This window comes from Liolophura sinensis, chromosome 9 (assembly GCF_032854445.1).
Source record: "Liolophura sinensis isolate JHLJ2023 chromosome 9, CUHK_Ljap_v2, whole genome shotgun sequence".
Classification (NCBI taxonomy): domain Eukaryota; kingdom Metazoa; phylum Mollusca; class Polyplacophora; order Chitonida; family Chitonidae; genus Liolophura; species Liolophura sinensis.
Window position 1 is genome coordinate 35926306 of NC_088303.1, and position 24557 is coordinate 35950862.

At 37.1% G+C, this 24557-nt stretch overlaps 2 protein-coding genes across 2 annotated transcripts; one reads left to right on the forward strand and one right to left on the reverse strand.

The window, feature by feature from the left end:
* Positions 1-1250: 1250 nt before the first annotated feature.
* Positions 1251-15971, reverse strand: LOC135475285 (chromodomain Y-like protein). Its single transcript, XM_064755124.1, has 5 exons — positions 15935-15971; positions 11554-11709; positions 7578-7946; positions 6431-6830; positions 1251-3797 (listed from the first exon to the last, which is right to left on the reverse strand). The coding sequence occupies exons 1-4, from the start codon at positions 15968-15970 to the stop codon at positions 6447-6449; spliced, it is 945 nt and encodes a 314-aa protein (XP_064611194.1). The 5' UTR covers position 15971; the 3' UTR covers positions 1251-3797; positions 6431-6446.
* Positions 15972-16228: 257 nt separating this feature from the next.
* LOC135474941 (cytochrome b-c1 complex subunit Rieske, mitochondrial-like) lies at positions 16229-22288 on the forward strand. The gene is made up of 4 exons (XM_064754636.1): positions 16229-16480; positions 18010-18147; positions 20796-21098; positions 21722-22288. Exons 1-4 carry the CDS (start codon positions 16285-16287, stop codon positions 21883-21885), a joined length of 801 nt encoding a protein of 266 aa, XP_064610706.1. The 5' UTR covers positions 16229-16284; the 3' UTR covers positions 21886-22288.
* Positions 22289-24557: the final 2269 nt, after the last annotated feature.

Here is a 24557-nt window from a genome sequence, read left to right on the forward strand (position 1 = left end):
ATTCTATTTATTTGATGTTTTACGCCGTACTCAAGAATATTTCACTTATACGACGGCGACCAGCATTATGGTGGGAGGAAACCCTAATGGCCTAATAAATACAGATTAAAATACCATTATGGAGGATTCGACTCTGTAGCTTGTACAATATACAGCTTCATCCACAGATATGTTTTGAAAATAGATTTTATACTATAATTCTATTTATTTGATGTTTTACGCCGTACTCAAGAATATTTCACTTATACGACGGCGACCAGCATTATGGTGGGAGGAAACCCTAATCGCCTAATAAATACAGATTATAATAGACAACAGCTTCATGCCTTTGAACCATTTAAAACAACAATCTTTGGAGATTTGTCCGATATAAGACAATTTCTCTCTTGGAAGATTTTACCATACCTACAGTATTTCCACTGCTCATAAACGTAACCAGTATTTATTTAAGCATGCTATTCTTGCTGTAGTACATCATAAAGCCCCATTCAAATAAATAATATATGGTAGACTAAATAACATTCACATCATTTATAGGGCCTACTTGTTTGTCTAATATTTGTGGTACCTGGTGATGGCACTTCAGAGCTTTCTTCTATCTCCTACACCCCATCAACAATTTTTATAAACAATTTGGTATGTGCCTTGTACATGAGTGTACAAGTAAAATAAAACTGCTTGTACAATGGTTGAATGTGTGGGTAACAGCTGTTAGGCTAGGGCTTAAATGCCACACACTGCAGACAAGTAATAAATAAGCAAGGATTTATTTTATTTGATTGCTGTTATACACCGTAGTCTAGAATGTTTTACTTATAAGACAGTGGCCAGCATTATGGTGGGAGGAAACCAGGCAGAGCCCGTCTGAAACCCACGACCATTGGCAAACTGGTAGCAGACCTCACATATGACCGGAGAAGCCTGCATGAGCTGAACTTGAACTCACACCAACCGCATTGGTGAGAGGCACCCTGAATTATTGCATCAAGGTGACACACTATCTATTCGGCCACAGAGGCTTTAAATAAGCAAGGAAGCAAAAGTACAAGAAACTCTCACTAAGCTTGGACAACACTACGTCTTGCGAATTTACCATGGTGACCTAACATATCTTTTCACGAAATGTTGCCATGAAGGTGCAGGGAGATCCGACAATACAGTTACAAGCACTGAAAATGAAAAGAAAAAAGAAACAAACGAAATAACAAAGAAAAAGCAGAACAAGATTAAAATGTTTTAAAGGATATATATTGTGGCTTGTTTTATTGACTAAAATTTGTCTACATTGATGAGCATGGTATAAATGAGAAAATGACATGTTATACAATAGTGATGTATAATATGACACTGATTCAGATATTTTCATCCTTGGTTTAAAACTGGCTGTGCCAATTCTAATTACCAGTGGATAGAGCATATTTGACAGTTTAAAATACTTCAACATTATGTTTTTTTTTACAATGATTGCTTATTTTCCCCTCAGAGTGTTATGACTATGACAAAAGTAACACTAATATATGAATGCCAATAGTTCATTCCTTAAGTTTTATTCTACATGAACTTCTTCACTACCAGCATACAATACTCTGTTTATGAATGTACTAATTAGGACCCATGCTTATTTTATAAAAACAAATTGCTTCCTGTCAACTGCAGTATTACAGAACATTTGATTCAAGGGTTATTGCCCTTGCCCACCACAATTGGCATATATAACGTTGTGAAATAAATGATTTCATGCCAGTGACCAAAGCTCCACATGTAAACTCAAGAATGTCACAATGTTATACGTGGTCAGGGCGATGTCCTGTAAATAATGTAAAGGCTTTAGAAGTCTGTGACTTGTCTGGCACTGTAAACCAACCATTTTACATCAGAGTTCAACAATACATGTGCAGTAAATTTCTTCTTTTGTAGTACAAAAAAAAACATGAATTTTCATAAGAATAATATGATTACCTTGCAACCAACAATGTACCCATAAAAACAATGGGCTAAGCCAAAGCTGTCAACAAATCGTCCATGAGCCAATCGACTTAATAGTCTATTGGCTTATGGGCGAATTGACGACACTTAATGCATTTGTCTTCAGTTTGAAATCACGTTTTAGTACATACTGGATAACAAACAAGTAAAACCACAGAAACAGTACCATAAAATATCAATTTAATAATGATACAATTTTTGTTTTTTCAAACTATTTTATATCGTTACTTTACATAAAAATTGGGTTGTGGAAAATATCAACACAACCGTTCTTTCTGGTAATGGAATTCCACAGTTTTGGTGGGCAGTGTAAAAGGTTTTAAACAGAAAAGATCTTGCTTGTAAGACACATATACCAAAGACTTGGTAAACACTTTCAAAAGAGAAAAATTTTTGTTATTCAATTGCTTCTACCATTTCATTTTCTTCACACCAAATTTAAGATCTTTAGTTGCAGAATATTTTTAAAAACATCATGCTAACATGCCAAACAAGAGGAATTGCTGAAGGTTATAATACACCATGACAAACCTTTCCAGAACCCAAATAAAAAAACTATCATTTAGCACAAAAAAATTAGCGTCCAATTTAAAGAAAAACCATTAGGTATAAAAAGTATCGACTCCTTTATCGCTGTGATTGACTATCAACCAAGGCTTGTGTCCTTGGTTAGTTGATGCGAAAATTTATTTCATATCAGAATTTCATTTAACAAATGATCTCTTTGTCTAAAATAATAGCCTAGTATTCGTTCTATCTTAGTAACAATGTATTAAAAAAAAAAAGATTATACCTTTATCTACATTTAATCCACGTCTTGTTGTCTTTGTTTCTTTGTTCCTTAACAATCTGTATCTTTATTATTTATGCAGTCATCTTAACATCTGATATACAATCTTGTATTATCTCTTATTCAGTTATATAAACAACCATGGTATTTCAAACATTAAAATCAAAACACTGTTACATAACACATATAACAGTCCAAATAAGCAAAAATAAATTTGATCCAAAAGTTTCAAGCTTTATGCCATTTTCACCAAGTCAAATTGCTTGTAACTTTGTAACTGATGTTGTCTAGGTTACAGCATTATTTTTTTTAAAAATTTACTAAAAAGGTTGCTAAAAGTGGCACCTTGCTTCACCAGTCACCTTATCTAAAATTATCAACCAGACTGCCAGTGGTGATGTAAAGAATGTTCAACCACAGAAGTTATGGCCTATGCCCTGTAAAGTGTTTTTGTTAAAAAAAAAAAAAAAAAAAAAAAAACACAAGCCAGTGGTTTGTGAGAGTAAATCCAATGGCAACATTCTCATGTAACCCCTCACATCACAAAACTCTTCAAATCTTCAGGATTTCGTTAAAAATCTGACATGCACCACACAAGATTGCGTAAATATTCTCTATAACAAAAATTAGGAAAAATAATCTAAAATGATTATAAACAAACACTTTGAATGCTACTCACATCTTTGCTGGTGTAACCCAGTTTTTCTACAATACGCTTAGCTAAACCTATCCCACATCACTATACAGATCTGTATTCAAAAAAAAAAGAAAAAAAAAAGTTCTCAAATATGCTGATCAGAGAAAAAAAGGAGATCAAATAAGCCAAAACTAGTCCAGCAACCCGTCTGGGGTAAATACCAATTTCTTAAGTATTGAGTAATTTATTAAAAATGAAGCAGAATATTGCAGACGTGTGTGAAGCATTATGAGCCTAAAGTGATTGATACGTTAAAAGCCATTTGAAATGATCATGATTCATGTGTCCAGAGCTGCTGCCTTCAACTGTAGAGAGGGGAAGTCCCTGAAATACAAGAAAATAAAACACAATATAGTACTCATAAAATATGTAATATTTAAAGTGATGCATCCAAATATCAAGAACACATCTACTGGATCCACACAGAGGCTACAATCTGGACGGTCAAGCATACGTGTTGTGTGCTATATTAACAAGCAGCAAATGTACGAAATGAATGCATTTTGACTAACATCTCAGAAATTCCAGGGAAAAAGCTGATGATGAACTATGATAAAACCACATTTTACATCTTTTGGACTGGTAGCTATTACGTCTTTTTTTAATTATCTATGCAGGTTGCAGGCGAAGTGGTTAAGGGCATTTGTTTCTTTGTGCTGTCTGACATTCGCTGAAGGCCACTTGTCTACCACAAATATGGTGTCAGTGCATCTCTGCCTCAGTAACTAGTAACAAAGGTCAACTGTACTTTGGTTTCTTCCACTCATTAAACTGATTGAAAACGATAAAGTAAATAAATAAATGTATTTATGAATTAAATATTAAAATATCTGCATCCACGGTAATAGCTATTCTTTGGGCTAGCAGGCAAGTGCTGACAACAAGCTCTGCCTATTTAACTCACCGGGAAACAGTTACACAGATAAAACAGTAATTCAGGATTAAATCTTAATAGCAATCTCATTCAAATACAACATACAAGATTGGGATTTAAGTCTTGACAAAGCAATACACTTTTCACTTTAACAAGTGTATAAAGACTTCAGCCCTGTATTAACTTTAGTTTGGTCTTCAGTTTCTTCTCTTTCATGCAGCCCTTGAAATTTTTGAAACTTTGAAGTGGCAATAAATTGCAACTGCAACGGCATTTTTAAAAATGCTTAAGACACCAAATAAAAGTAGTCCATTTGCTCCATAAATTTCCCTGCACAGCCTGCAGTAAAGTTTTATTACATCTCCATTTTCATCTATATGAATTTTCATTGTACCCAATTACTGTGTTCAGATTCTACCCATCAACAACCCCCCCCCCCCCCCCTCCAAAAAAAAACAGAGAATTGCGTAAATCAACATAACAGCCTCCAAAGACAAGTCTTTCATTATTGAACAAATCACAAATCGAATTAATACGCACTAAATAAAACTGGAATGAATATTTCAATCTTATCCATAAAAATCCGCAAAGGCACAGACATACACTTTAGCTGAGTTTACCTTACATAGTAATTATTTTAGTTTTGTGACTGAGGATTCCATACAATAACAATTGTATTTTGCCGTGACAACATTCATTGACCAGACAAGAAGTGAGGAGGATTTTTGGGCTGAGGGCATAAAAATCTGTGTCATGAAGAGCACAGCTCCTAATGATACATGTACGTTACAGCCCTTGGCGCATTGGTAAATATTTAATTATTTGCAATTTTCAATCTTTACAGGCATGTATGATAAAAATGAAGTACGAGTAAAATGTTAATTTAAACAAGAACATAATCTGCGCTGGTTTTTAGAATTAGTGACCACTGGTTACATAGGTGAGTGCATGACCATCTAAGACCCACTGTTTCATTGGTAGTCCTACATGTTTGTTATCCTGATAGCTGTATGTTATGTAATGTAATTGCAATCACCACTCTTTCTGGGACTAATCTTGCATGTTAGATGCAATTTTCTCTTTTTCCATTTTACCTAGGTTAAGTATTCAAATGACTGCTGCCTGACTTGACCCTGTCAAACTGTCAAAATCCTGTCCTGAAGTATTTGCCGAATGCTGTCGCTAATTTTGGGAACTGTTTTTGTATGTATTCTGATGGGGCTGATACTGGGATTTAAGTACCGCTTAAGTTTTAAAACAGTTTTCCACCTCCAGAGCAATAAAGATACGACTCAGTCATAACAGGAAAATTTTTTTTAAAGAGACTATACCAGAGAACTGGTTTGAGCAAATCATGCACTTTCCGTAAAGGCCAACTTCAGTATATTACGATTTTCAGTTTTCACACAGCAATTATTTCAGGTTGTTCCAATTCAACCTGAATTACAAAAGATTATGTATATGTATGCATGGAAATTACGAAGCATTGTCATGTATGAGTGTAGGAGGCCACTCTGTAACATCTGTGCGAAAAGGACCCCTACTTTTTATTCCATTTTAGGCGAAAGCAATGGTAAAATCACAGAAAATTTGTTGTCTATGTATGGGAAAGCTGGTTAACTTTATTTGTGGTTGACTGGTTATAGGAAAGTTCTCAAGCTAAAGTTGAATATCTGATGATACTGTAATTCTTCAACCTTTTTGCATGTTTGCAAGGTGTTTATTCAAGCATATTCTGAAGGCATTATCCTGTGTTGACAGATAAAATTATCATTTTTTGTGCAGCACTGAAACTGACCAATCCATCCAATGTAGTTTTTTTCTTCAAAATCAAATTAAAAAATTACATAAATTGCAGTCAGTTTGTCTTGTGAAAAGGTTGAGGAGTTAGGGTATAGCATTATTGCTATATACATGGTAGAGAAATGCGGGGAAATGCAGTTTTCTTACCTAATTCATCTTCAACCACGTCATGCAAAGACATATATATATATAGATATATTGAAGGTATGGCTACAACAACAGAAATGAGGATAACAAAATCTAAGATTGTTTCAGCTTGGACTACTGTCACTGGACTTACCTGAGGCTGGAGTGAGCTAAAAGTATTCCTCAATGAGAAATGTGATCCCGATGACAACTAGACAGGCCACAAAGACGACAATGGGGATATCTGATCGGTGGACGCCAAACTTGGCCATCGGGCGGTAGGTGGTGAAGCTCCAGCCTGACGTCTCCTTTATGGCCCGGGGCTCTGACAGCGATTGTACTTTATGTTGAGAGGAGGAAGATCGGCTCTGCAGACTCTCCAGCATCTCTCGTCGTTTCTGTCCAAACCAGGATTGTGTGTCAGCAGCATCAACTTCATCCTTTACCTTGCGCTTAGTATCCACCTCCTCATCAGAGTCTGACATCTCGCTGGCCCTGACTTGGCGACGCCCCCTGATCTCAGCTATACCAGCACTGGTGCTTGTCCATGAGTGCTGCAATAAAACACAACGAAGCTCATCATTCAACACCAATGCTTTAACTATATGCCCTACTACCACTTCTCTCTATCAATATATCTGAAAAAGCCAAGAAATGTATTTATTTATTTGATTGGTGTTTGACGCCGTACTTAAGAATATTTCACTGATATGACGGCGGCATTATGGTGGAAGAAAACCGGGCAGAACCCAGCAGAAACCCACAACCATCTGCAGGTTGCTGAAAGACCTTCCCACTTACGGCCGGAGAGGAAGCCAGCATGAGCTGGACATGAACTCACAGCGACCGCATTGGTGAGAGGCTTCTGGGTCATTACACTGCGCTAACGCGCTAACCAAATGAGCCACGGAGGCCCCCGCAAGAATGTAAAGTAACTGTCAAGGAGACCATTTTACAATGTTCATCAACACAAATTTTACAATCTAAAAATCACCCCAAAATGGCCATACCGAAAGCAATCTTTTTTAGAATGTCTTTAAAAGGAAAGAAACAGTAAAAATGACAGCCGAAAGACCACTGAAAACTTAGATGAGAAATCTTGGTTGAGACAAGAGATAATCGTCACAGCCAAGATATCTCGGCCATCAGGCAGTGTTAACGACAAGCCAGTATAAGGAGAAACTACTATTACATCTGACTTCTTGGATACTGAATACACACCTTGATTCTTTACTTTAACTCTTCCTTCATGCTTGGCACTGTGTTTGCAATCTTGCACTACACTGTACCTGGTAACTCACCTGCACATGTACTTGACGCTGTTCTAGCACTGCACTTTGGCGCCCTGTGGTTGTTTCTTCAACCACTTTAGTGGCAGACCGCTGTGAGAATGAGGCCTCCTTTACCGGAGATCGGGTCAGCTGTGACGACGCAGAGGATCGGACAGATCGGTTGGGAGACCTCCCTGATCTTTTCGTTACCACCTCTTTCGTCACTGTGCTTGTTCGAGAGGATTTTCTGCTGGGAGAGCGGGATGGTGATGAGGATGATTTTTTGGAACGAGACCGTGACGAGGATCTGCTTCTTGATCGTGAGCTGACTTTAGCAGGCATTTTGGACAATGACCCGAGTCTTGACAAGGAAGAAGTGCTGGAGCCAGGTGTAACAGGCTGTGAAGAGAAAAGTCAAGACACTTGCTGGCTAAATGTTTACACCCCATATCACGTTAACCTAACACATTTTCACAAATAGAAGACCAACTGGCACAAAACTTATGTACTAATTGGCTGTTTTACATGCATACAACATTTTGCGATATGAAATCAATTTGGTTTGGTAGAATAGAGTCTGGTGATAAAATGTACACGACATATCACAACTGTTTAAGTCCTATTGCTCTCACAATGTAAAAGATGTAAAAACAACACTCCAAAATTCATGCTGAAAATTCTTGTGATATCATTTCTAATTTATTTTTAAATATTGAAATGTCAGAAAGACATTCAGCAGAAGGAATACACAGGTTGTGTATTAATTACAATTATTATACCTCACGTAAATTTAACGTTCTCAAGCTGGATAATATATCATGTCACGTGAGGGTTAAGCACTTCCTGACGTTGCAAGCTGTGACATCATTAAAGAAACGCTAAACGTGCTACATCATCTTTCTTTTTGGTTGCGGCTTAAGTTGTCTCCCCTTTGTGTTGTATTAAGTCACATCTGCCACCTGCTTTGAGAGTCACTATTTTGACAGTCTTACTTCCCTACCCCATCCCATTCTCGTATGGAAACGTAAATAAAAACTTGAATGATGGGTTATCCAATATAATAAAACAATTATTCCATGTTTCAGAGTGTAATACTGTAAATGCCTTTTTTTTTTCGCGGGCATAAACTTTTGAGGATTTGGTAAGAAGACACATTCGCAGGAATTAACTTTGGTGGATCTTAACAGAATTTTTGGACAACTGATAAACCAAAATTAAACTTAAATACAGAAACGTCAAGAACTCAAGCATTCAAGTAACAATGTTATCATTTAAACTTGTTTGTACCTGTAAGATGTGACAAAAATTCTATACAATACAGTAGCTTCATCAGACAAAGGAAGTTAAACCTCCTAAGCTTTTAATCTTTTGAAGACTGTTAATCTTTAAAAGACGAAGCCCTTACCTGCTGTGTGAGCAAATATTCATGTCACTCACTCTGAGAGACGACGAAGGATTAAACACGATATAAATAAATCCCACTGTTTAATTCTCATGCATCAGCAGTGCAAGCGAACCTTTGAGTGAACTGTGACAGATGTGAGTAAATTTCATATTTTTAAAATTTCAAAACTTTTAAGGAGCCAAGCCTCCTTAAAAGAAAGCAAGATTAACTGATGATCAATTAAGGTGGATTTGTGTAAGCCAGAATACATTCTAATTAGGTATTTCTAATTAACGTGTTTGAAAAAGTATTAAAACTGTAGTGCTTGCTAACAAATCTATAACCGTAACGCATGCTACATTAATAAATTAAATAAAATAAAAACATGGGTTTAATATTCGATGGCACTTATTTTCGTGAAAATGCGTTTGCCGCGAAATCCGCGAATGTTAGTACCTCGCGAACAAAAAGGCATTTACAGTAATTGTATATTGGTTATTTGTTATTCTTTCAAGAGACTGGATGTCCTATCTCAACTATCAGCAATGACCCTGAATTATTTTCAACTTAAAACAAACACCAGTGCACACTTTTGGAGGCGCCTGATTGCTTACATAATTTTTATTTCAGGTACACATTTTTTAGATCACTCAACTTTAACGCACAAGAACAAAAATTGCTTGTGAAATTAATAACTTTACGAGCAATTTTTCTTATTGTGCATGCTATGAAAGTGTGCTAGCTGAGACTATTAGTACCGTCTGACATCAGGGAAGAGGGAACGAGCTAGATGAACGAAGTGATTTCTGGTTGTCAGTGGTGTAGCTTTTATTCAGTTTTGATTGGATAATAATTGTTAAAGTTTGTCATATATGATCAATTGAGTCAACTTTTCTTTAGTTCTGGGCATAAGTTACTTCTGCTTTTTTGACTTTCGTTAATTACCTGGTTCCTGTTAAACTACATTTACTCACTGGCTATAGTTGTCTGTGACATGTCCCAGAAAAGTGATTCTTTTTTTTTTTTTATTTTAAAGGAGAAGAAAACTTAAAAACATGAAACTAAAGGCTGAAAAGAGCACATCTATCTGATGGTGCCTGCTCCATAATTTTGCGATTTTTCCTCGCCATACACGTAAAGCCTGAATACTGTGAAGCTGGCATAAATCGCTAAGTTCAATGCGTCCTCCATCTTTAACACCCTGTAATTTATGCTGGGGGTGTGTTGCCTCTCAGCCAGTGAGACTCGTTAAAACTACCGGCTTGTTCGTGTAAACTTGGAACCTACATGTACGTCCAACATTCCGGTTTCCCGATCATCAAGCAGAAAACGAACTGTACTGTTTGCTACCTTCTGGGAAGAAGAATTCTACCGGAAATGTCCGAACTGCACATCGGCAGTTTCCGACGGCAATTCTCCTCCTAACACAGATTTCAGGACTAGGTCTTAGGCAAAATGAAGTCGCCCACAGCGGATTTTGGCGGTGACTTTATTTATAATTCATCAACTTGAGGTACATATTAGAATTTTTTTATGGCATACACCTGTGAGGAAAAGCATACTCCTTTCAATGGTATTTGGCTGATATTTAAATTTTCTTCCCCTTTAAATATGATGTACTGTGCTCACATGTATAACTCGGGCTCTCTTTGACCAACATTTTCAAGCTCCAAACAGGCCCTGCACCAGTTTCATGGTTACACAAATTTACCATCAAGTATCTGAACTGTGAACAACAGACCCCTCTGCTGTAGGCCCTATGAAGGTTAAGGCAATTAATTCAGCCATCAGCAATCACTGTGAAACAGCAACAAACTGTAGGGCCTAAATATATGAGTGCAAGATTTAAAGGCCAACTTCTTGTCAAAACAAAATGAAATAATTTGCCAATGGAAACAATTCCTAGATGGAATCACAGGTCAGATTACTTTCTGGTTTGCCCTCTGTGGCTATATCAGTTTAAGGCTTTCACACCTCCGAGGCTAATCACACTGGGTGAAAGATTCACTGATAACTAGCTGAGCATAAAGAGCTATATCGTAAATCTTCAACCTTTTAGACCTATAAGGCACTTTTCACAGTGGAATTTCTTCCTGAATTTAGTTTGAAAATGATGCCAGATATGGTTTGCTTGTATCATTAAAGATATAAGCATCATAAAACTGTGCACGTCACTTCTCCATAGTTCTCTCACAATGTTTCATAATATTGATCATATTGGTGATTGAAATGGTTGAAGAGTTATGTCCTCAAAATTACTTTTATACAACTTATATGGCTACAAGGGCATCTTTCATGAGATATGTGTGCGCCACTTCCATGAATGCGCCAGCGACAGATGCAAATACAACACCAGTATCTGAAATTTTGATAATTAAGGCACATGTATATAGTAGGGAAGAAACCTTTTTACTTTCATTTTAAAATCACTTCCCTTGAAATATTTTGTGTAGCCATTTTTAACTATTGTGAACACTGGTTACAGTTTTTGGTGCACTATTTTTAGTGCATCAATTTTTGTAATTTCGTAATCTTTTATAAATTACAAAAGACATAGATTGAAACAAACCAAAATGCTTCTTTTACTACATGTGTTCAAACCAAATGTAGATGTAAACCTACTGAAAGATATACTCTGTTGTAGTGCTCCACAAGGTCTCGACAGTGTGTTAGGTTTTGGACTGGTTCCCAGGAGTCGTCCTCAGGTCCGAAATCCTTCCAACGAATCAGGTACTCAGACTTGGCCCCCTGTTTACGATGGTCCAATATCCTATCAACCTGCAAGTAAACCACAAATATTAGCACAGTGTACATGCTCTTCAAATTGCACATCCTCATTAGCAACATGATGTTATCCTGGCATCATTTCATGACACCACAAATTTTCTCTCTGTACATTTTCTTGCACTATTCATAAAACAAAGTATTCATGGAATAATGGTAGCTTACAGTTTATAAAACTATAAAAAATATATTCATTCAATTTACCCTAAGTGATCATTAATTTTCGTTCATGACTAACCTGTCTAGTTTTTCCTATTCTGAGAGTTCTAGAAAGTGGTTTTGAGGCCTGCTTGGAACATGGGATGGAAATCAGTAGTTTGTGACATTTGACTCTATAAATGCACTTTTGTGGGCAAAATATTAGGTCATTTAGAGTAGATTGTTTTTTAAAAATATTCAAAATTTTTACATAAACTCAATTTGAACATCTCCAAATTTCCGTGAAGCAACCTGTTATGTTATGAGTTATCTCCCTTGTACAGAAATCTTGTGCGTTGATTAAACTTAAGGCAATTTTTGGAAGCGGAGGGGGCATATGAAACTGAACATGACACATAGTAAGCTTATTTGGTTTCTGTCAATCCTCACGAATAAATTAATTGACTTGTGTGGCATCAGATTGTTGTTTTTTACATAAGAATAGCAAGAGTAACTGTGAGTGCGCGCGGTCTGACTGGCTCCCTCCCTCTGACGTTAGGTGGCGCTGATAGCTTCAGCCTTTCATCAAGTAGATTATGTCAGCTAACGCAGATTGTAATTTCCTATCCAGGTTTCCTTTTCGGTTGTATGAAGTAAAGTAAATAGCCTACAGCAGCAAAATTTAAACCTTCTTGGCCAAATCTGAACATTTACTAGCAATATCATTTTGCCATAAAGTATTATTTTTTATTCAAAAGCAGAACACAGATTTATGGCACATTGGACCTCAGGACGTTCAGCTCATCAAGGCATTGAGACATATAATGCTGTGCTCAGTGTTATATTTTATGTCTATAAATATGTTGCCTCTATTTAAAGGTGACTGCAGTAAATGTTCCATCGAGTAATTCACTATCTGAGGGTTTCTTCATTCTTTTTCTTCTGATTTTTTAAGTAAACTTTACGTGAATTGCACCTTAGTCATTAGTCTAATAAGTGACTACACTCATCAGACTTTCCTTTTGTGATCATCTTGAATGCCCTTTTACAGACTCTTTTCTTAAGCTTATTCCCTAAGTCATTAGCATTTGACCATTGTAACTCGATTCACGACTAAAGCATAGTTTGAAAGTGATGTCAAGACCAATTTTGAGATGCAGTTGGTCTTGACTGACGCTCTTGGTTGTAAGCTTTTTCTTCACACATCACTAAACACAGTTTGTGTCAGGCAGCCCTAAACACATTTAACAATAACTGCAATTCGTGCCGATTATCAGTTTGCAATATTATATTCAGGGTCAGATTTAATTAAGTTGATATAGGCTGTGATGATTACTTTAATCCATGGATGGTAAAATACAAAAATATTAAATTTTCTCCCCGAGACGGTCAGTCAAACAAAAGGAAAAAAATCTCACACAATGATAAGTGGATTTTTAAGGTTTGTATTGATATTTATTCATACAGGATATACAATGAGTGGCCCATTATATCAATTTTATTAATACTGGTGTAATTTTCATTTGCTCACAGCCTTTGACGAGGAGCAAATGAAAATAACATCAATGAAAATTTCAGAACATTTGGCGAGGAACAAATGAAAATTATATCACTAGTTTAACAAATCTGATATAATGCGTCAAGCATTGTATATCCTATTTATCCTAAAATTTAGTTCAACAGTTTTAGGGGGCTAATTATGAAGACGTCTGTTTTGACACACATGTATGTAAATGAGATGCGCACTGATATCAATATATGTCAAACTGTTGAAATCGAATAACACATTTCACTAAATATAGTTCTCGTAAACATTGAGGAAATCTGTGTTTTCCGTGATCAGAAAACATATCACAGTCCATTAGTTTACCATATTGGATAAGATGACGAAGTTTAATTTTTTTCGAAAATATCAGCTCAAATAACAAATCATTCATCAAAACATTTGGCTCTAAAAATTGTGACCTAAATCTAGATCATAGCTTTATGACAACTGATGTCACGCAATGACTTGCATTGTGCAAGGAGCTGTGATTCTGCAAATCATCCTGAACGAAATATTCTATTTTACACCCTTCATGAAGATAAATTTTATGCCTATCCCATGTCCACAAAAGTGAACCCATTGGTGCCAGGAAACCCGAGGAAACCGGTGTCTCGGTGTAGTATCATCATGGGTTTTCGTGGCATTAAGGCTTTAAGCATAAGAACAGAAGATGTGATGTCTTTCATAGAAAAAATTACTGCTGAACATATTATAGTGTGCAACACAAGCAGAGTGCTTACCAAATTCAAATTCATTTGGGTTCACACGATTCAAACATTCTCGTGTTGAAAATTTTGTGTGTTTTTTGCACTGACACGAAAGTGTGAGCACCACAAAAACATGTCGGGACTTTTGGTATGTCTAGAAGCCTTTGTTATTCGTTTTTATCTGCCTAAGTGTAGCTGCTAGAATCAGTTTGGTGTCTTCCAGCTATATCTGGAGTTTATCAAACGTTACATTTAGAACAATTGCCCTCAAAATAATGGACCAATGCTTGGCAGCATGTTTTTGTTTTTTGAAAAAAAAAATCAATCCTTTTTTCAACCTATCTGTAAGATCCTAGTAAAATGTAATTTCCTCTATCAGAAAAATTTGTTATGAGATTCATTTGTAAATTCAGTATATTGTACTTCATTCATATGGTAATTCAGTACACTGGAGTAAGTCTGACGGGAGGAAAACCAGACGGCGTACACATTTATGTAACGGCACATATTCTGAAACTATTAAATTTACTTCGGATCCACTGTAACTCTAACTTGATTTATCTCCCTTCATGATTTTTTGTTTTTTTTTACAGTTGGTGATTAAAGGCATCCGCCAAAATGCCATGATTCTCAATTGTTATATAATCTAAATGATTTCAAGCATTATTTAATGTAAGTCAACTTGCAAGAATGCCAAACTCCCTTTGTAGATTTCTGTCAAGTAATCGCCACTCAACTGTGTTGTTGTTGTTGTTTTGCCGCGATGAGGCCATTTGAAATGAAAGTGGATTATTTTAATTAGAAAAATTGAAAAAATCTGCTAAAAAACCCCAGAAAACTCTTATGGTAGATTTTGTATAACGATTGTACTTTTTCTTAAGTAAATAAATTTGTCGCCAAAAACATTCATATTTTTTTTCAAATTTTTTCGCGATTTCAAAAAATTGTTCTAAATTTGCGACAATGTTGAGTGCCAGTGAAAGCCCTGATTATGGGAGAATTATCAGCAAGCTCCCGATATACAGACTCAGTGGTCAGCAGACAATATTTAAGTTTGGGACAAACTAAGATTTTCAAAGAGTTTCCAGGAGTATTTGTCTTTTTTAAGGACTTTCAAGCACTTGAAAATGAAATTGTATTTTTCAAGCACTTTCAAGGACTGTGTGTACCCTGTAACACAGAGCACTGTTTAAATTGTGTACTTACAGCTAAACTAATAACAAGCCTGAATATAATGATACATTCATCGATTAAAAAGGAATGCAGATAAATATCAGAATTATAAGTTTAAATTTATTGAACTTGAGTGTTTTGGTGTGTTCTGGTGGGGTGGGGGGTGCCCAGAACATTTAGCTTATCTCATGCAGAAAGGGGTGGGATTATATCGTTATATATATTATAAGTTACAGGTTACTACAGTTATGTTCAGTTTGAATTGACTTGCATCACGCCAGCGTAAATACATGTTACAAGCCAATCGACCGAAAGTGAACAACCCTTCATTCATCACAGTACCACAGTCTGAGGCCATACAAGCGTATTTAACGGGGTGACTCGTGCAAAACAAACACCCAAATGCATGTTTCACATTCTTCGCGAGTTTTCAACGTCCCGCGAATCTCACGAAAAACTGGGTTGAACAGATGCCAGTCGTCAACACCCACACCAAACTGACTACCTGCGTTTCGGAGCTCTATCAGACATTCACTAGGCGCTTTAGATCCACATCCTATGATATATGAATATAAAACACTTAACTCAACAATGCAAAGTTGAAGATGTGCACTCATACATCCCACAAAGAATATAAAAAGTTTACATTTCATACCTCGAACTCTTGATCACTACCTTGCGAACCGGACATCTTCTGTTTTGAAAATTTCAACTCCCATGATGCACTGCAAAATTACCAGAAACTGTGTCTTCAAAATAGCGACATTTAATGTGAAGTCTTTATTCACAGATATATGACCTAACCATAAACCAGAAGCGATACTCAAAAAATTGGCACACCAGATTATACCTTGTTGTTTAATGTTAGTTTTAGTAAATTTCATATCACATCGCGTGTTGCGACGATGGGGATCTACTTTACGTTAGTGACGTAAGCAACCTATTTCTTCGCCATTTTCTCCGGCAGCAGTGTTTTTGCCAGGGGTCGAAGAGGACGCCGCGAAAATGACCAGCCTTCTTTTCCCGCGGACGGCTGTGGCATCCACTCAAGTGGTACCCTGTCTTATTCGACCAGTGATTCCTGTGGTTGCACAGAAATCAGACAAAATTAAGATAGATCCTCCTGTGCAGCCTAAATCAAACTACAGTTTGTCAGTTCGTCTGCTTAAAGGAAAAACACTTGCCTCAACTGGCTTGGCTTGTAAGATCTTTACTGTGGATGATTATATGTGTTTATTTAGTTCCCATGACTTGTGTTTCATTTCGAGAACACAAGTTACTTATTATACCACTATGAACGAGTTATATTGGCTTGGTTACTAGGGGATAAATAGACCATCTAGATGGACTCTTGCAGAGTGTCGATCGCCGACTGTCAAACAAATAGCCGCACATCTGCGCTCTCCAACATGATGGAGCCGATCTAGATGAGATCCGCACTCATGGCACCTAAACTTTCGGGGGCTAAGAATACAAGCGCTTTTGTTTATGCCTTTTTGGATAGAATTAGGAAGGTCAAAGTTGTTCTTGCAGACAGCAGTTCAAAGCTTTGAGTATCCATGTTTCTCGCAGGGACGAGGAGGTGATAAATAACATGGACGAAATGTTGATTTTTTAAAATTTCTACAGTTTAAAGTACTACAGGACGATGAAACTATCATATTTGAAGGTTTATACTCTGATTACTTTTCCAGAATAAAACTCTAAATTTTTCATTATTCTTGCTAAAATCTTATTCAAGGCCTATCTCGCCTGGTCTAAATTCAGTTTGGTTTAACGTCCGTTACTGTAGTCACGCGACTAATGTGTGTGCTGATGATTAACTCAGAGAAGCTTTGACATACTGCAAAACTATGAATCAAAGTATAATAGTTGTCTTGAGGATTGCAATACCAAAACTCAGTTGCATTTAAAAACTAAAAGTAGGTCACGTGACACTTCTAAATGGCAGTCGACGACAAGGCGATTGGTTCCACCAAAGGTCTAGCAGTCGATGTGACCACCATGCAGCGAGTTAATTAGTTTCATGTGTGAGGATAGTATATTAAGAGGATAATATTAGAGATTCTACCATAATTTACAATAATAATTTATAATTTACATGATGAGGTGAGTTAGATTGCCATAAGTGGGAAGGAGATGGGAGTTTGAAGTCTGCTCCATGTTTTGTGAGAGGCGTTGATGGACATGTTATGATGACTGTCGGAATTTTAAAGTAGAACACTGAATCCATCTAGATGAACTAGGGGATAAAATGTAACATTTTTATGTCACAAAAGCTACTTGAGTACATGTTGCTCAGATGTTAGGTCTGTCAAAATTTTGTTTGGTCAAGGATGGCTCCCAACCATCGTCAAAGTCAACTCCATTTAAAAACGTGATGCCTTTCCTTGGCAGTGTGTTACACAGTCTTTTGAGACACACATTGTCTATCAAGTATGTCCTTTAATTTTTTTAGGTCGTGCAATCTGATAGCAACGTGTTTGATTGGATAAAATTCTCAAGATGTCTGTCTCGATTCACATCAGCCATTTGTGCAGTATTGACATTTTGCTCTACATGTTATTCGGTGAAATTTCATTAAAATAATAAAGTATGATTCTTCTTAGAAAAATTGAGGATCCTGATTTCGATTAAAATATCTTTTAGCCAGGTGCTGTCTTGTCCTTTAAAATGAATGTACTGATTGTATTGGGGATGAACTGAGAATGTCTGAAATGTTTGTTACAGCTCATCCACAGGTGCGCCTTGCCCACACAGACATCCAGATTCCAGACTTCTCAAATTACAGACGACAGCGTTCTCCCCAAGAGAGCAAAGATGAGAACATTGAAAAGGGGAAAATGTTCACTTACCTAATGGTGGGAGGTAAGGCCAGTCTCTCAGAATTGTCGATCTATACTAGTGTAGCAGGTTTTTAATTTCGTAATTCTTTACCAGAACCTAAATGGATTCGTGTTGATTTGTTTTGGGGGATCCACCAAAATCTGGGTCACATCTAGTATCACAAAGCATGCAGTTACCTCAAGTGAAGTTGTAATATATTGTGTATAAAACTAAACAGTTTTGGGGGTTATGGGTGGCTTAAATGTCACTATATTTCATTATTTGTCTGCTAGTTTATGATAAATCCATACGCATTTGTTTGTAATGTAGGTGCCAACAGTTATATTCCTTTCACTCAGGTGGAGTTAAGCTGGTTTAAATCCGGAAATGGCTTTGAGCCAGTTTGATGTCGCTCATGTGAACGCAAAGCGGAGACATTTAATCTGGTTCATTCGCCCCTGCTGGAGAGGTGGATTTAAGCCAGTTTCAGGACTCGATCAGGATTATCTGTCGTGTGAACGGTAACTGGATTAAATGCACCGGATATGTGGAGGCCAGGATGATGTTGTAATCACCAAACCAGCTAAAATGTGACCGTGTAAATGAACAATTGCCTTAACTGGCTTAAAACCGGCTTGACCACATAGTCGTGTGAGCGCACGCATTTGTACAACTGGTCTCGATTTAAATCACTTCAGATTTGATGCGGTATTTGATGATTCATTTTAAAATCCTGACCAGTTCACAATTTATTTTGATCTGTGCTCGTTAGTATGAAGTTTTAGTTTTTGTATGTTATGAAAGTTATTATGGCGAGAGTCAGATTCTAACCAGACTGTGACAAAATTCAAATTGAGCTGTTCATTTTTTGTCTTAAATTTCATAATGATTTATAACTGAGCTGTTTGTGATCTGATGTTATGTTAAAACTGCATAAAAATATCTATTAGGTTATTTACAGTTATGCGGAAATTTTGCCTGGTTTATGACAAGGCCAAAATTAAAATATTCTATGTTTGATGTTACAAGACAGAAAGACCTCTTCAAAACTCACCCAACCAAAATTCTTATTTCATGTTTTTACAGATGCCAAATTTTTTTATTTTATTTCATTTAATTGCTTGATTGAAATGTCACTATTTACAGGGCGCTTTTTCAAGATATAAAATTTTTTCTCCTGCTGTCAAGCAAAGTGCTACGAACTGTATCCATTTGGATACTTGTAAAATAGTGTTGCCATATTTTGGGGGGCATGTATACTTTAGTGAGCAGGTCACCAGTTGCCTTGTATTTCCATAGGGTGTCAAGATTTCAGATTAATTACTCATTTTGGGAGATAATCATTGTAAAATGTGTCATGTAAACATCACGCAAATCATCAAATCATGTAAACATCGCATCTGTCAGTGACTAAGGAAGACAAAATATGGTGTTCCCCATGATCTAGTTCTTTTCACCACGCTATATCTTAAAAACACACCTTATCTTGCAATATTAAATTGCTGAGAATTGTGTAGCTCTGGCTATAACCGAGGCGAAATGTTTAGAACACTGACCAACTTGGCCAGGGCTTGAAATGGGGGCCTGCGAATGGCAAAAAGCAGGCCCAAAATTTGCCCTAGCAAACTGGAATGCCAAAAAAAAAATCAACAAATAAAATTGCAGGCCAAGCATGAAATGTATCTGTTTACTGATACATTGTTGTGAAGTGGAAAGGGCTTCACAAAGCTCCATCCTTTAATCTTCATGCAACACAACATGATTTTGGCTTTTCTCTTTCTCATGTATAAATGTTTTGGACAGTGTAAATTAGGTCAGAGCTGGTTATCTGAGCTGAGCGGGCTCACTTGAGTGCCTACATTCTTCATGCTTTTAGACAAGCATGTACATTGAATGATGTATTGAGGACAGAATAAATGTTTGATCCTTCACAGAGGGAAAAATCGTCTAAATCTCACAAAGTTTAATTAAAATCAGGAAATTTTGAAAAATTGAAACGGATTTCTCAGTTTTGATCTTATTTTACCAGGTCATGAGGTTCTGCTTGACTCAGCTGGACCAGTATATTTTCACATGCTGCTTCCATCTGTACAGGCCCTGAAAATGCAAAGACAAACTGTTGACTTAAATAACACTGCAGTACTCATAAAAATGTTTAGCAAATGTTTACTTGTTAGTTTTATTGTCAAGATCTAAGAATATATATTTTCAGAATTGCCAAATATTGAGTGACATAATTTAGCACTGCATTCTGATCAATGTTGAGGAAGTTTTAATTGTGATCAATCATTTGAACAGGATTCTACGATTGCTCTTCTCTTCTGCTAAACAAAAAAAAAAGAAAAAAAAAAAGAAAAAAACGATGACATACCTACACTCTTTTGTTATAAAGGGCTTGTAACATCAGACAAACAATATTTGGTAAACATGAATTGTGTATTTATACTTAAGCACGCTGACAAAAAGGTTTGACTATTAACAAGTCTTTTTCTAGGAGTTACACAAAGGTTTCCTTTTGACAAAGTAATTATTATTTCAATTGATTGGAACTACCATGGTTACACATGGTGTCAATCAGCTGTTCTTCTGTTTCTGATTAGTGTCTTTACCAGTGGTTTACGCAGACATGCTGGTTACCTCCATCCAGAAAACTTCAGCAACATTTACTTACTAAACCTTGTTTCTTTCAGCTGGCTGTACTGCAGGCGTTTACTCTGCCAAATCTCTCGTTACCACGTTCCTCTCCAGTATGAGTGCCTCGGCAGATGTCCTTGCCCTAGCCAAAATTGAAATCAAGCTTGCAGACATACCTGAAGGCAAGAATGCCACATTCAAATGGAGAGGGAAACCCCTGTTTGTGAGGCACAGGTCAGCAGAAGAAATCAGCACGGAGCAGTCGGTGGACATAAACTCCCTCCGAGACCCTCAGCACGACAGTGACAGAGTCCAGAAGGATGAGTGGCTGGTGCTTCTAGGTGTATGCACACATTTAGGTTAGTATCTTCATTTTCTACAGAACTGCTTTACTTGGAGTTAAAAGATTTCTTCAGGAGACCCTTAGAGCTAAAGCGTGTTATTGTGGCTATAACGATCTGTGTATGGAAGTCCCCTATTTTCGTTGGGCACTACAGTGTCTTTGACCCATAAAACTGAAGGCAATGTCAGACGTTTATAGAATTCGTCTGGATGCGCCAATTTATTCAAATTGTGTGGGGGGGTTTGTGTACATGTATACAACATTTATACCAACTCAATTTAAACCTCTCCAAAGTCCAGCAAACAATCTGGGTGCATTACCTCCCTTGTACAGAAATCTTCATGACCAACTGTATTGATTGGACTTCAGAAGGCAATTTGTGGAAGCAGCAGGACGTACCATGTATGAAATCAAAGATGACAATGGTTCTTTGGTCATGGGCATTCCTCAAAAATAAATTAGACCTAATTGAGAGTACCCTGTTTTATTCACCTCAAACAATCTCAGCAACCCCCCAAAGCTTCGAAGCCTACTCAAACCCCTAACATTTTTGCACCACCACCAACTCTATACACAGGCTAATCTTATACTTTATTAACTGAAACTGTTTTAATTTAGCTCACAATTGCCTTGTTTCAGGTTGTGTGCCAATTGCCAATTCTGGGGAGTTTGGTGGTTATTACTGCCCGTGTCATGGGTCTCACTATGACGCCTCAGGCCGGATAAGGAAAGGGCCAGCTCCGCTTAACTTAGAAGTACCAGAATACGAGTTCCCAGATGAGGAGACGCTTATTGTCGGTTGATCCAGTTGCTTTTAGGAACTTAAAACATTGTATCTCTCATTCTTCAGATGTCAGGAGGAATTTCGTATGCAGATATTTTTATCTTCAGGTTTGAATTTCTGCATCAGATACTTTTCGGTTTATATTTGAAATGGCGATAAATTTCCCAGTTGCCGACATAAGAATTCAAAGAACCTTAAACATGCTGTTTTGTACTTTGACACGGCCTATCAACCATGCGACCGATAATTGTGTCTAAGTTTGGAACATTAAAATGATCACAGGATGCCCTGTAGTGTAATTTTTCTGTATGTCTCATGCCAGCAGATTCATTGTACAGAAATTATTATTTGGTGTGTTAATCAACAACTTTAGAGTGGCCTCTGTATTATAGGTGTGAATATAAAAGCCATGTACTGTTTTATGATGGGTGTTCCAATTGTTTCTTCTCTTATGATTTTCTGTCTGTACTGTGAATCTCTGAGAGTACTTCACTAAACCATGGTTCAAATCCATCCCTTGCCTTAGCAGTGGGTCTATATCTAAATCTGAGATCTGTTTCATTCTTCCTCGCTTAGCTTTCAGAAATACAGATCTGTACGGTTTCATTCACTAGCCTGGCTTTTTGAGGGTGCTGTCCTGCACATGTCAAAGCTGTGCGCAACAAAAAAATCTGTTTCATTTAGTCCTACAGTAATTCTGACTTCATACGACCTATTTTGTGAATAATAAAGACCATAACGTGAAAATTGATAGAAATGTTCCTGTCCAGAAACAGACTAACTAATGGAACAATTGGATTGAAACAAAGAAGATTGCACCTTGTTTAGAAGTCTTAATATTCATTTTTGTTATAATCATGAACGGACGAAACTGTAAGCAACTATTGTGAAAAAAATGATCCTAATTTTTGGAAAAGCAGCCACTCTAGTTATGTGATTTGATAATGGCGCTTTGTGAAGTTCAGATGCTGTCATAGTGAGTATGCCGATTTTATTTTTTTTGCGATCTTTATTATTACCGCATTATGAAGTGATGTGAATTCAGAATTACTTTTACGATCACGTTTTCTGTTCTGTTTTTGCCGCATGCAACAGACATTTTGAAGATAATGCCAGCACCATGACGAGTTTAAGGTTTTTGTGGATAAAATGATTTAATATGAGAACACAGCCAACCCATCTCAGAACTAGACCATATCATGGATGGTGTCAGTTACATGTGCTTGGAAAAGTTTCTGTACTTTTATACTGACTCCACAAAGGTGGTTATCAATTTCTTGTAATATACATGAATTCATGTAAGGGGAAATCCGGCGTTAGATTGCATTGCCCTTGTTATCAGACTCCTGTTCACAGGTTTCATTTCCTAGCGTATTGAAGAAAATTTTGTGTGGAAGCAGGATTTTGCATTAAATGAACTATATCTTGAACTTGGGCTAGAAGTCACATTATTAGATGCAGGATACACATCTTGTAAAGGCACACTTCTTCCTGAACACAAAGACTTTTTGAACACAAAAACCAGGGTCACAAGTTCAAATCGAGCTGTCACTGGTTTTGCTGCGGCCTTCTGTTAGGAATCATGAGGTGCTGCAGTTTCCCTCTGGCATGACTTTTACTCAGTGCGTACAGTTGTCACTATTACTGTAGTAGTTCTCTAAAACGATCTTGGAACAGGGAATTTCTAGATTCCCTTGCATTGTTCGCTGGTCTCTTGCTGACAATAAGCAGTTAACTGAGGCCGTTAGGCTCTGTAGGCCCATTTGTCCTCGGTACATGCATGACATGCAAGTTAGCAGGTGACATCCAAGACAAGAAAGGAGGGAACCTTTGTCATTGTTTAGTGGTTTACCCTGTGCCCTTTTCATCCACCCCTAAAACTGACGGCTATCGTACGAGTGAAAAATGTGCCATGATGTCAAATAATACATCAGTATGTTGTTGTCTTCAAAAAACTTGGCCTGTACCCAGGCACCAGGCTTAAAATGTAATACCAGTCTCCTAATACAAATCAAATGGCATATTTGTCCGGACTAAAGTTAACACTGGGCTCAAGCTGTAATGCACTTTCGAACAACTGATTCCAGGTTATCAGCTGCTCCCAAGGAGTCGTCAATTGATACAAAGCTTCGATGTCAATGTGCCATTGACTATCGCCATAATCAACGCCTTATTTCATTGATCCGCGTTGTATCCAAATTTTGTCAATCTACAGGTGTTTGCGCAAAGTTTAATTGTTACTGTGACAGTCACATTACTACACCAGCGCTCAAAGATCCTCCAAGCCACAAGTGACCCACAAACTGACACCACGAGATGTTTGTGTTTGAAGCTTTCGTCAACTTTTCTATGCGAACTTACACTAGGTCAGGTTGGATCCCAGATGTTTACAATTGCATGTCTGCTCACACCTGGCATAAGGTTCTGGATGAAGTACATTCATATTTTTGCTTGTACCTGTATATATTGCAGGGTTAGTGTACATGTGTAACAGATGTAGGACTAACAGACTGGCTTTACAGTTTGGGTGCATAGGATTTGAACATTAGTTCTCTCGCTCATTGGTCAGAAGTAAAAGCCCTGTCACACCTTGACCATTTAGCTAGGATACGCCAAAAAACTGTATAAAAATTTGGCAAATACACTGGTGTATGTCAAATAAGTTATAGGTCTGTTGAGAGTACGCAGGTA

Bases quoted from the DNA above. Each gene is read 5' to 3' on its own strand.
- LOC135475285 (XM_064755124.1), bottom strand. From the start codon at position 15,970: ATGTCCGGTTCGCAAGGTAGTGATCAAGAGTTCGAG. The intron at 11,710-15,934 runs GTATGAAATGTA...GTTTACTTGCAG, and splicing joins GTAGTGATCAAGAGTTCGAG to GTTGATAGGATATTGGACCA. The intron at 6,831-7,577 runs GTGAGTTACCAG...GTTTTATTGCAG, and splicing joins AGCGTCAAGTACATGTGCAG to CACTCATGGACAAGCACCAG.
- LOC135474941 (XM_064754636.1), top strand. From the start codon at position 16,285: ATGACCAGCCTTCTTTTCCCGCGGACGGCTGTGGCATCCACTCAAGTG. The intron at 16,481-18,009 runs GTAAGATCTTTA...TGTTTGTTACAG, and splicing joins TGCCTCAACTGGCTTGGCTT to CTCATCCACAGGTGCGCCTT. The intron at 21,099-21,721 runs GTTAGTATCTTC...GCCTTGTTTCAG, and splicing joins AGGTGTATGCACACATTTAG to GTTGTGTGCCAATTGCCAAT.